The 12,439-nt window shown below is 42.0% G+C and overlaps 1 protein-coding gene across 2 annotated transcripts in view; it reads right to left on the minus strand.

The window, feature by feature from the left end:
• Window positions 1-33: 33 nt before the first annotated feature.
• LOC123961028 (neurogenic locus notch homolog protein 1-like) overlaps window positions 34-12,439 on the minus strand; it is a 49,415-nt gene continuing 37,009 nt past the window's right edge. The window contains exons 26-34 of one of the 2 annotated variants that reach the window (XM_046036125.1): window positions 9,082-9,516; window positions 8,811-8,959; window positions 6,525-6,738; window positions 6,110-6,200; window positions 5,661-5,823; window positions 3,957-4,255; window positions 3,257-3,404; window positions 3,021-3,118; window positions 34-2,890 (exon numbers count right to left, since the gene is read on the minus strand). In XM_046036125.1, the coding sequence (XP_045892081.1) occupies window positions 1,514-2,890; window positions 3,021-3,118; window positions 3,257-3,404; window positions 3,957-4,255; window positions 5,661-5,823; window positions 6,110-6,200; window positions 6,525-6,738; window positions 8,811-8,959; window positions 9,082-9,516 (2,974 nt within the window). In that variant the 3' untranslated portion in view covers window positions 34-1,513. Of the gene's footprint in view, window positions 2,891-3,020; window positions 3,119-3,256; window positions 3,405-3,956; window positions 4,256-5,660; window positions 5,827-6,109; window positions 6,201-6,524; window positions 6,739-8,810; window positions 8,960-9,081; window positions 9,517-12,439 lie in introns of both variants that reach the window. The other variant, XM_046036121.1, reaches the window with a different exon arrangement.

Raw genomic sequence — 12,439 nt, forward strand, 5'->3', positions numbered from 1 at the left:
AAAGTAATTTAAAGAAAAAAGAGACAGTTTTCATAAGTTCAAGACACACAGGTGCCCTTTATTATAGCAAGAAACATTTTTACAGATTGCAAATGAAAAGGGAAATATATTTCTTGCAAATTATAACTTTATAAGAGGAGAGAAACATATTGCAGATATTACAATTTCACTACAACCTAATATTTTTGTTAAATTATAACATTTTGAAAACTAAACCAGGGAGCGTCTCACAAAGCACTGAAGTGGACACAACTGAGAACTTAGCCAATGGTTTTTCCATTACAAAAGCATTTCATAATTTACACAAATTGTTGCCTCAATGGATTTTTATGTGTAACAGAACAGTAAATAAATATGAATTTATAAAACGTCCTTATTTATGTATTTTACCTTTTTTATGAGAAAAATGTCTCCGAACAATATAATGTATCTATTTGTATATAGTTAAAATTTATTTATGTATAAGGGACAGTAAAATACAAAATATATATTCTGTTCTGTTTGACATTTTAGAGGCTGTTGAGTGGTGCGAAACCTATCAAAATTGCATGCTTAAGACATCAGATTTCTTAAACAAAATCTTGCTTACAAGGGAAATGCACAACATATTTACAAAAGGAACAACACAGCCATAGGCTCAAACTAATAGGAGGGAGAGGGGAAATTAAGTTTCCTATTCCCCCTGGACAACAACATACACTGTGGCCAACGGGCCAGTTCTCCAACACCACAGGACTAACAGATACTCAAGCCTGCCTTAACTGCCAATCTCCAAGATGGCTGTATACTGTACAACATATCACATCTCCATCACGTCTCTACATATGAAGACAATCAAATGTAGAGGCACAACATAATGTTGTTCCATTGGTTCAAGACACATACACAACTCTAGAGAGTGTAACTAAGAATCGCATGATATTTAAAAAGGGGAAAACTGCTCCTAAATCATTTAGGACATGTGCATGAAATACAGGAGATGAATTCTGTTAACATTCACAACTTATTCATCACCGACTGACTAGAATATTTCCCACACTTAGAACAAATAACACTGAAACTTAAAATGTGCTCTATGAAATGCCCCTTAATCACAAGTTTATTTATAAACAAGATTATACAAAACAATAACAAATTAAAAACAAAGATTGAGAAGTCATATGAAAAAAGGCAAATACTAAAAGTCCTTAGGAAATAAATACCCAGTGTGTATGCTGAGGTTTCACTGCAGAAAAGAAATACTAAAAGAAAAGAGTCTCTCTTAAGGACTTTCTCTGTCCTGTATATGACCCAGCACCATCCCCCAAATTTCTGTAAGCAGGTAAGCAATGCGTATAAATAAGGCATTAATAAATAAAAAGAATGGATGAAACACAAATGTTGCTGTTAGTATAAAAGCGTATAAAAAGTCCTACTGAATCGTGTTTACAGCTTTGCCCTTTTTCTATTTTTTCACAAAGAGTGCCTTTTTTATAAAAAAATATACAGCAGCTCATCTCGGAGTACAAGCTTCTTATTTGAACTGTTCTGGTATATGTCCAATCTGAGACTGCATGCTTGTCGGTGGACTTGAAATGCCCTCTGACCAGTCGGACATGTTGGAATGAGGAGAAGAACTTGACCAGTGATCGGGGGAGCCGGGGGAGGGGGTCAGAAAGGGATGGTCAGGCACTTGGACCTGATGGTTTGGAGTGTTGTCCATGGGGCCTGAATAGCTGTGCTGGGAAGGTGGGGTGAGGAACTGTGTGCTGGGCATTGACTGGTTGATGGAGGAGGGCATAATCTGGGTTTCCTGCGGCAGAATTGTGTGGATGGGCATGCTGGAGTTGCTTGTGCCCTGCTGAAGCTCTGGGGAAGTGAGCTCCCCGCCGATGAAGTTCTGGCTGCTGGTTGCGTTTGAGTTCTGGTGCTGCAGCTGGATGCTTTGTTGTTGTTGCTGCTGTTGTTGGAGCTGCTGCAGGTTCTGCATCTGCTGCATCTGCTGAGCCTGCTGCTGCATGATGTGGGGCTGTGGACCTAGTCTGGTGCTCTGGATCCCCTGGTAGTTCATCATCTGAGACAGGCTAGTGGTGGGGTGGCTATTGTGGAGGGAGGTCATCATCCCGTGCTGCCCTCCCTGGTGCAGACTTCCCTGACCACCAGGAGCTCCTCTCATGGGGTTGAACTGGCCCGGCTGATTCATGCTGCCATGCATCCTGGACAGCCAATCACACTGGCCGTTTATGGGGGCCTGGCCACTGGAACCAGATACGGGCAGATGGGTAAGACGGGGTGGCAGTGGGTCAAACTGCATTCGAGCCAGCTCCTGCTTGTTTGGCATCACCATGTGGTTTACAGATAGGTGTGGGTCAGACATACCCTGCAGATGGTTCAGGGATACAGATGGCGACTGCTGGAAAGGTGAGGTCATCATGGGCGGTGAGGCCACATCAGAAACATAGCCGTGTGGAGACTCCAACGAGTCAACTGGGGACAGAACGGCTGAGCTGTCCAGGAGGTTCCCAGACTTCCCATCCTGCGAATTCTTCTTCTTCACCTTCATGTCTTTCCCATCCTTGCAGCCGATGCCCTTGGCACTGGGCTTGCGTGCCTTTTTGCCCTGACCTTGACCTTGAGGCTGGGGCTGCTTCATGTTGCCCAGGTAGCCATTGGGTGAGCAGAGAGGGGGTGACAACGTGGTGCTGAGTGAACCTCCATGCATGTGAGGACTCCGTACCAGGTTGTACTCGTCCATCAGCCGCACAATGTCGTGATGCATTCTTTCCTGTGCAATGTCTCTGGGTAGCCGGTCCATGTGGTCAGTTATTTCTCTGTTGGCAAAGTGGTCCAGTAAGACCTTTGCTGTCTCGTAGCTTCCTTCCCTGGCAGCCAAGAATAGTGGGGTTTCCTCCTGAGGTAAACAGAAAGGAGACAACACGTTAAGAGATTCGCAGACAAGCGAGGGGTGATGTTTCGGAAAGATTTTTCGCTATTGTTTTACAAAACTAAGAGGAGGAGGAAGAGACAGATTAGTGTTTTACCTTGTTGTTTTGCATATCCTTGTTGGCACTGTTCTTGAGAAGCACAATAGCAGCCTCCACGTTATTAACTGCTGCAGCCCAGTGTAGAGCTGATTTACCTGAACAGACACAAATAACATTATTAGATCTGTGTTCCTTTGATGCATTTGAGGCTGTCCACCATTTGACCACATTCAGCACCAAGTTGTAATGATTTCTAGGCTCATATAAGTGGCGCTAAAACAGTGAAAGTTTACCAAAATCATCGATTGCATTGACGTCAGCATGACAGTTTATGAGCTCCTCCACCATGCCCTCCACTGCCAATCTGGCAGCCAAGATCAGGGGTGTAGTGCCATCATGCATGCGGGCATCCAAGTCTGTGGCGCGATTCCTTATCAGAATCTATAGAGACATACAATAGGTTTACAATAGCTCCTTCTGAGCTAAACATGTTTCCATCGACATAATAAAAATGTCATACTTCAAAGGTTGATTCAAATATTTTAATTAAATGTACTTTGCAACATGTAAGCACAAAACTGTATTAATGAAGGTAAAGCAAGAATTTTAAGTATGTCTAACCTTTGTTAATTCTGGTCTGCAATAGTATACAGATTACTTGACAGCTATACATTTTAGGGCTGCAACTAACAACTAACTGAATAGACCAATTTATTATTTAGTCCACAGAATATCAGTAAACAGTAAAAAATGACCATGATAATTTCCCAGAACCCAAGGTGATTTCTTCAAATTGCTTGTTTTGTCCAACTATCAATCCAAAGATATTCAATTAAAAGAAATATAAAACAAAGAAAAGTAGCAAATCATCATATCTCAGAAGCTAATTGCTTGATAAATTGCAATTGACTGACAAACTGAATAATCCTTTTCTTATTTCAGCACTAATACTTTAACTGTAATTATGAAATAAAGTTGGCATATGAAACCTACCTGGAACACCCCCTGGGCATCAGCTGCCACAGCAGCATGCAGAGGCGTCCTGCCCATGTTGTCCTGGATGTTGGCATCAGCGCTGGCCTCCAGCAGGCGTTTGGCAGCATCAGAACGAGCATAGCGGGCAGCCAGGTGAAGAGCGGTTTCACCTGTACGGTCAGTCTGGTTGTGAAGGTTAGCGCCCTGGTAGATAAAGTCGTTGATCACATTGGCAGAGGCATCCTCTTCTTCCTCGCTGTTGCCTGTTTCTAAACCTCCCCCACTGCAGGATGCAATCATCAGCGGTGTAAATCCATCTGGACAGAGAGCGGAGAAGGAGAGGGGTATATGAACAGACTGCCAGGTCAGCACAGCACAGGCCCAGTAACTGCTACAAAAAGACAAGAGCCTGCACTTCAAAGCAGCAGGCAGATCAAAACAAAGCAACAAACAAATCGAATGTGGGTTTGACACTTTTGCCTGGGTTGAATCATCACAGCTCTCTTCTTTCGATAATGGATTCTGATCAAGGCCTCGGCACAGGAGAAGCTTCAGAAGAAAAGCAAAGCTAGGGGGATAGAGGCCGGGGCTTGCTGAAAGCTAGGCTGCTGCAAAAACGAAGCATTAATATCTAACCGTGAAAGGCAGCTCAGTCAGTTAGACTTGAATAGGTTTTCTCCTCTTCAAAAGGATAGCAAGCCCCAGATCTCGCAGATTTGGTTGATTCAAGTGCATCGATCCACAACGGGGAAAAAAGTGTTGTAACCCTATTACTTTGATTTTTCATAGCTTTTCTTCAGGGAATTTGGCACTTACTACAAAATTGGGTTTTTGCATTTGATGCCTTCCTTGGTTTTTATAATGTGGAGTAGAAAACACAGAGGCCCATTACTGGTCAAATGATTAATCTGATCAGGAATCAGTGTTTCCCCCCCAGGCGCCTGGCTTCCAGCCGGCTGCTTTGAAGAAGATCCTTTACCCTGAGGACACGGGGCTTTAGCAACTCCTACATGCTTGATTACACACACACACAGACACACACACACACACACACACACACACACACACACACACACACACACACACACACACACAAGAAATCTGAAATGTTCACTCAGAAAAGGCACAAATCAATCCAGACACAAGCACACACGCACACACACACTTCTACAATGTTCGTTCCAAAAGTTATGAGTCAATCTGCTAAATCTTTTGTTCCCAACCTTTTTAAACTTGTGACCCTTAAAAGACAAAATCACTGTCTTCATGCGACTCTTGCTCACATGTTAAGGCTTTACTGAGCACATAGGTTGTTCTACCAAAGCCTAATTTTTCTTTTACCAAGTGTTTAATTTGAAGTACTTTTGGAGGTCTGAAGAGAAGAAACTATCCAGTACACAAGGAAAAAAGCAACTATTTGAGGAAAGTCACAAATAATAGAGCGAAGTTTATGTAACATTTTCTTTCTTATACCTTTAATAACCTTGATTAGGTTAGAATGTCTTCTGAAATGATTTCATGCATGTTTTCCCACACAATTAAAGCTATGCTGACAGATGAAACAATTACATTGTATTTTCTTTTGTAAACTCTTTGAATATGTATTGTTCTTAATAAAGACAAGTCCTCCAGAATAAAAAATTAGGTCCACGTCCATCGATTCTGCCCACATTCATTGGCACATAACTCGATCAGCGATAAAGTAAATGTTCAGTCACCCACCTGGTCCCCGGACATTGACATCCATGCAGTCATTTTCAATCTCGCCCTGAGGGGGAGTGGGAGCAATGGAGGGGATGCGCAAGTCAGCAGCATCCAGGTGCTGCTGTGTCCACTGCCGATGGTCCGTTTGGTCATCCACTTCCAGTACAGCCTGCTCGTCAAACTGCTAAAACAGGGACAGCAAGAGGTTAGAACACTGAGATTGAGCGAAAAAAGGTGTCAAATCAAAATATAAAAAAACATTAAAACTTAATTTTACATATGTTCTTTCTGAACAGCCTTCAGAAAGAAAAAAATTAAAACACACAATAAAGACATTTTCAAATCACATATAGGAAATTTTAACATCCCAGAATTAGGTTTTGTAGGAAATAGTTGCTCAAGTTATAAAAAAAAACAACAACCCAAATGCTTAAAAGCTCTGCTGTGTAAAATTTCTTTTTACTTACCCTGAAGCGTTTGGCATCTGACGGTTCGTCTTCTTCCCATTCATTCTGGGCGTCATCCATGAGTGAAATGTCTGAGATGTTTTTCAGTGGCCTGTGATGACGCAGAAAACCCAGTAAAAATCCTTGTACTGTACTGCTTCCATTTCATCTAAGCCACTCACCATTAATGGTGCAACAATGCCGAAAAACAAAAGCATTGATTAAATCCATACCACACCCCTCTTCCCCAACAAGTCAATTAATGCGCACCTAAACCTGCTATATCATTAATGATCCAGGCAGAATCCCCTTTTCCCAAATTTGACTGATCTCCAGTTCCACCCATTTGTCCTTCAGAACTAGCCCTTCACACGACCCGCAAAGAAACAGGTACCCGATGACACTGAGCACCATTGGTGAATAAACGGAAACTTACTTTAATCCCACCGAATCCTCTCCGACAGGCTCACGTCTCTTCTTCTTGCTGGTCTCTGTGGTCTTGAAGCCTTCGGGGAGCCAGAGGCGCCCGTGCTCATGGCGGCGCTTTCGGGCAGCCACCATCCCCACTCCGAGGAAGGCCAGTATCCCTACGCTGCCCAGGACCAAGTAAATTAGGTAGAAGTCCGGTGAATACTGGTGGTCCACACCGCCTGATAGGAAAAGGGACAACATGGTCAAGACGGCACTGCAGAACAGATGTGAATTGGTAGATAGACCAGGACACCCAGGATCAGCCTGAGGGTTCGAGCAGAACTAGTCCGGCTCTTCTTCGCCCCACGGTTGCCACGCCAAAACACACCGAAACAAGCAGCAAGCACCAGAAACTGACTGACGATCCTCACTGTTGGTAAAGCTAGCTTCTACTATCTATTCAGTAATAATCAGAATTGCTAACCACTTTTCATCAAAAAGGGAAAAAAAGGGATGGGGCGGGATAAAAAAAAGAAAAAGGGGGGAAAAAAGAACACCACTAGCTCCTCTCTCCCTTCTCAACCGAGGGTACCAAGAGACAACTTTACCATTTCTTCTTTAAGAGAAAAAAAAGGGGGGATTAATGAACTTCAAATTACTGCACGCGCTTTAAGCTGTAAAGACGAAGGATTTATTAGGATTTTCAAGATAACAAAGACTCCCAACTTCTAGCACACTCCCGATCAATTTTTCCCCTTCTCTTTTTTTCCACTAACGATTTTGAAATGATAAACTCCCCCAACCTAAACCCTTAGAGATGCATTAAGTCCTGGTATTACATTCAGTGAGGTGAAGGTTGCAGCAGCCCCTCACACTGTGGGATGAAATGCATGTGTGTGCGTGTGTGTGTGTGTGTTGTCTGTGAACGTATATGTGTACATGTCTGTGAAAAGGAAGACAGAACGGGACAGAGATAGAGATACATTGTGTGAGTAGAGGGTTGGATGAGTTGATTTGCAGCAATTAACCATTTTGGAGCCTGAAGCCAGTGGATTTACACACTGAGGAAAGGATTGATTGTTTAGGCCATGAGATCCACAATTGCATTTGTTCACCCCTGCATTAACAAATACACAATCAAAGACTGCTAGGGTTAGGACCCGACCAGAGGGCTTGGCGAATACTTTCAGTTGGAGTGTGTGCGGAAGAGCACGTGTCCTATCCTACTTGTGTGAGTATGTACATATGTGTGGACACCAGAGCAAGACCTTAAAGGATCATCATACCAGTGGTTTTGCATGTTGTTTGCATTTATTTTACATCACATCTGATCATTACTTTTAGTAGTGGTTGAGATTATTCTTGGCTGTATTTTTCCAAACATTCCAGGCAGCTTTTGGTTTGCACAAACTGGACCTTACTGGACCTGGACTTATTTGAGTTGTGTTACAGTCACAGAGAACATCAAACATGCACATTATTGTAATGAAGTTTAAAGGATAAGGCTGGATATATTCTGTAATTTTGTTGTTGTCAACAAATCCTATTAAGACCAAAATCAGTTAGTAAAAACACACATAATATTTTTTTTTTTAAACGGCAATTTAAACGGCAACATAATTTCCTTACACAGCTATGCACAGCAGTTTTCAGCAAATTTTACTCAAACAGAAGTACAATATATTTGTTGGGGACTATTTTCTGCAGCAGAATTAATTCACATTTGGTGCTCTACTGAGTATTTCCAGCAGGATGGTGTATGTGTAATTATTGTAATTATTTGTTATTTAGTGACTCAAAATAAACTGCAATGCCCAGCACAACACTGGAGGGCTATGGTACAGAGGAATACGATACATCAGACTCTGGATACACAGAGAATACTTGTTAGTAGGATACATTCATTGTTGGCTTTGGTCTTTTCAGTGGATTTGTTGACAGTGCAAAAATTATGGAATATCATCAGACTTATTGTTTAAGTGCAGACCTATTTGATGTCATCTATAATGGATTATTATAACTGTTATTTTCACAAATCTGCTAATGGATTTTAATATCATATAGAAAGTAAAAGAAACAGACGGATGCATAGAATAGTAGGGAAACTACATCCAAACTCTTAAACAGCAAAAAAACTTAACTATTCAATGGATATTAGGGAGTTAAAACCTGCGAACAACCAGTAAACACACTGGTGTGGTCATTTAACTCACGGAGATTGCTATAAAGAAAGAAATGATACTAAACAATTTGAGGGCCGGTATAATATGTTTATGGACACTTGTTTTTTATTCATGCAGACTTTACTCACTAAAAACAGCTTCAATGGTGTAGGGAACATCCAGTTTTCCACTGGAGGCCAAAGCCCCGAGGAAAGCTGCAGCATCGTCAGTGCTCTGGAAACACTCCGTGGACTGCTGGAAGCACTGACGGTTGTCCACCTCCAAGTGGACAACTGAACTGTAGAGAGAAGAGAAAGCACACACAGAGGCCATGTTGAATCAAAAGACTGAGTATGGCCCATGGTAAAAAACCTATTTTGTACACTGAATCCTTAAAACTTGCATTATATTCTTGCTCACCCTTTGATCTGCAAGTGATCCAGCTCCCTCCTCATTCTCCTGCTCCCACCTGCTACATCATCCAGGCTCCTCTTCACCACGTTCAGCACCTTGCCAGGGACCTCTGCCCACGTATCCACTGAGCGCTTGACGTTGTACTTCTTCAGCTCATGTTCGTTCCCGTAGTACGGATATACCATCATCTCGCCCTTAGCATCTTTACTGAATATCACATTGGTACGGAGGACGCGGCTCAGCTCGCGCAGGAAGCCGAAGGAGTTGTTGAGGAGCTGTTCTGGGTTGATGTGGACCACCAAGACCAATTGGCCCACTGCGAGCTTCTCTGGCATGTTATTGGCACAGTCCAAGCCGTCCCACTCGCACTCAGCGTTGTTGCAGCCCTGGTCACAGTGGCCGTCAGCGTAGTGGTCCTTGCAGTACTGGTCATACAGAGGACTGAAGAAAACATATTAAGTTAGGAGTAAGGTCATTTGGATAAGCAGTTCATTATGTTGGGTATCATGACTAATGCACCCTCTTGTGCAAAGCACTATTACATCGGTCAAAGATTTATAAAGCGCTGAAAGGTTAAGGTATCTAAAACTTACAGAAACACAAATACAGACTTAAATGCAATTAAACAGAATTTCAATAGTGTCCCGTAATGTTACATGATTTAGGTTGAAATAGATGATTTAGGCTCAAATAGAAGCAGGACATGACACATTTTGTTTGTCTCTATTCATAGTTTTCAGTCACATGACATGTGCGGTGACCTAGAGGGCAAAACAACAGACCAACATAGCGGCTCACACCGCGACTCCCCTGTAGAGACGCCACAAAAGCAGTCAAATTTTATTTGGATCACCTTTCAACATAAGAAAAAGAACGATATGAACACAAACTGTAAGTGTTGGGCATATCCAATCCATATAACGTAACAGCATCCACTGCTGCAATTCTACCGTTAAAAACCGCCAGATCCCTGCCGCAGCTCGACTGCGGTAATGTTTACGTTTACCTTGTAGGGAATCCCTCACCTAACACAGGCTTGTCTCCTCCTTGATTAGTGCATATGAAAGCACAACAACCATCCAGCATTTTGGCAATGCAATAGTAACAAAGCGGCGGAAAATAACGTATTTTTTTTTGCCCTCCAAGGGAGCGTTTTCCTTGGAATGTGACGTCACGTGAAAACTATGAATACGTGTGTGTGTGTGTGTATATATAAACATGCAAACATGGATATGATATATAATAATATATGACTTAGATTTTTTCCGACAGTGCTGCTTTTTATATCATACATCATATTTAAGGTTTGTGGGTCTGTGGGACAAGATACTCTTCTTAGTGCCATTTAATCAGCACTAAGCCTGATCGATATATGTCCAGAAATGTCAAGGAATTTGAATTCTTATATGAATCTGGTCTAATTTATAGACACAAACACCACTCACTTGCACTGTCCTTCCAGATTCTGGCAGTCAAACCCATCGTAGAGACATCCAGCGTTGTCACACTGTGAATCGCACTTTCCATCATTGAAGTATCGCCAGCACTGCAGCGAGGCAGAGCAGTTTTTCCACGGATCGTTGAAATTGAGCGAGCAGTCGCCATTGTCCCAGCCACACGCGTGGTTGTTACAGAGCACATCGCAGAACTTGTTGTGCTTAGCTTCCTCACACTGCGGGATATTGCAGGTGACCTCCACCTCCGTTGGTGGTGGGATGTCATGGCCGAACCCTCCATCAAAGTTATAATCTAGGATGTGGCATCGGAGACCGTTGAAGTTTGGGGGGCAGACGCAGTGGTAGTACGGTGCCTCAGAGGTGTATTCACATGTGCCACCATTGTAGCAGGGGTTGGAATTACAGGGGCTGTCAGTGGGATACTGGCACTCAGGTCCAGTGAAGGACGGGGTGCACAGACACTTGGGACTTTTATGGCCAGAGATGCAGGTGCCTCCATTGCGGCAGTGAAGGCTGCCGCAGGCCTGGGCGTCATATTCACACGTGGAGCCAGTAAAGCCCTAAGAAGAGGACAAACAATAAGAAAAACACATTTGAATTAGGAGTATAATTTTATTTTAACCAATACTTTAGACCTCATTATTTTCAATTTATATAGAAATAAAAACGTTGGAATTTATCTGTTTGTTTTGACATTAACTGTACAGTAACTTGCACTTAACTTGCAATTACCAAAAGTATATTTTGAACTATCCTTGTGACTATAGGTGTCATTTAATGTAAAGACTTCAGAGCAGTTTCTTCCCTAAGGCTGTGCGACTCCTTAATTCATCCTCAGCACTCCATCATGTAAAATATTTATCCACCCAGCTATTGTATATAATTTTTGTATTTAACGTTTGTTTTGTATATGTGAATATAGTAGCATAAAGGGAACTACAACTTAATCTTGTTATACCACCCTGTGTTGTAATACGATAAATAAATCTTCCATGTACCATGTACCTTGTCTATAAGTAGGAAACATTTTGATGTGTGAGGACATAAAATCTGAGTGAAAATTAGTTCAGTGTCTTTTTAAAAAAATCCTTAGAATCCTTAAGAACTGGTCCGTACAGGTTTCTGTCAGAGGTGAACGTAAATTAAATCATAGAAAGAGGCAACAGAGAACCAACCATGATAGTCCTATTTGACTAGTTGTGTGTTTTCATTTTGTGCATTGGCAGGTAGGTCAAACGTGTGCATGTGTGGTCTGAGTTTACTAGTATTGATCTGGGTACAGAATTCACATGCTTGCAATGCGGGGACTAATCCCCTCTGTGGGGACAAAAATCTGTCCCCCACAAAGTTAGAGGTTAGAGTATGGTTTAAAGGTAGGTATGTAGCAGTTACAGTTAAGCTTTGGGTATTTATCTGGGCAATTGATTGATTTATTTTATTTAATAAAATAACCCTTATAAGTGACAATGATCTGTGTGTGCAAGAGTGTGTTGGCACTCACAGGAGGACATTTGCAGATGAAACCATGTGCAGTGTTACTGGCAACAGCACAGGTCCCTCCACTGCGACATGGTTTTCCCTTACAACCATCAAACACTGTGTCACAGCGCTGACCTACACAGGAGTTAAAGAGGATGTTAATCATACTGTGTAAATGTTAAATATTCTAACATTTCCTGCTATGGTTTCATTTGGGCCAATATAATGTGAAGAAAAAGTAAAAATGTGCTCATTACAGTTGTCAAACCAATCCTAATCAATCAATTGACTAATTGTCAATTTTAAGAAATTTGCAAAACCTCAACAGAGCAATTTCAAACATAGCAATAAGTCTTAAGTAGAGCATCAAATGTAAGAACTTGGGTTTTTAAATGGACTGGGGAAAACAAACACATCAGTTGCAGAAC

Source organism: Micropterus dolomieu, linkage group LG21 (genome assembly GCF_021292245.1).
Source record: "Micropterus dolomieu isolate WLL.071019.BEF.003 ecotype Adirondacks linkage group LG21, ASM2129224v1, whole genome shotgun sequence".
Lineage (NCBI taxonomy): Eukaryota > Metazoa > Chordata > Actinopteri > Centrarchiformes > Centrarchidae > Micropterus > Micropterus dolomieu.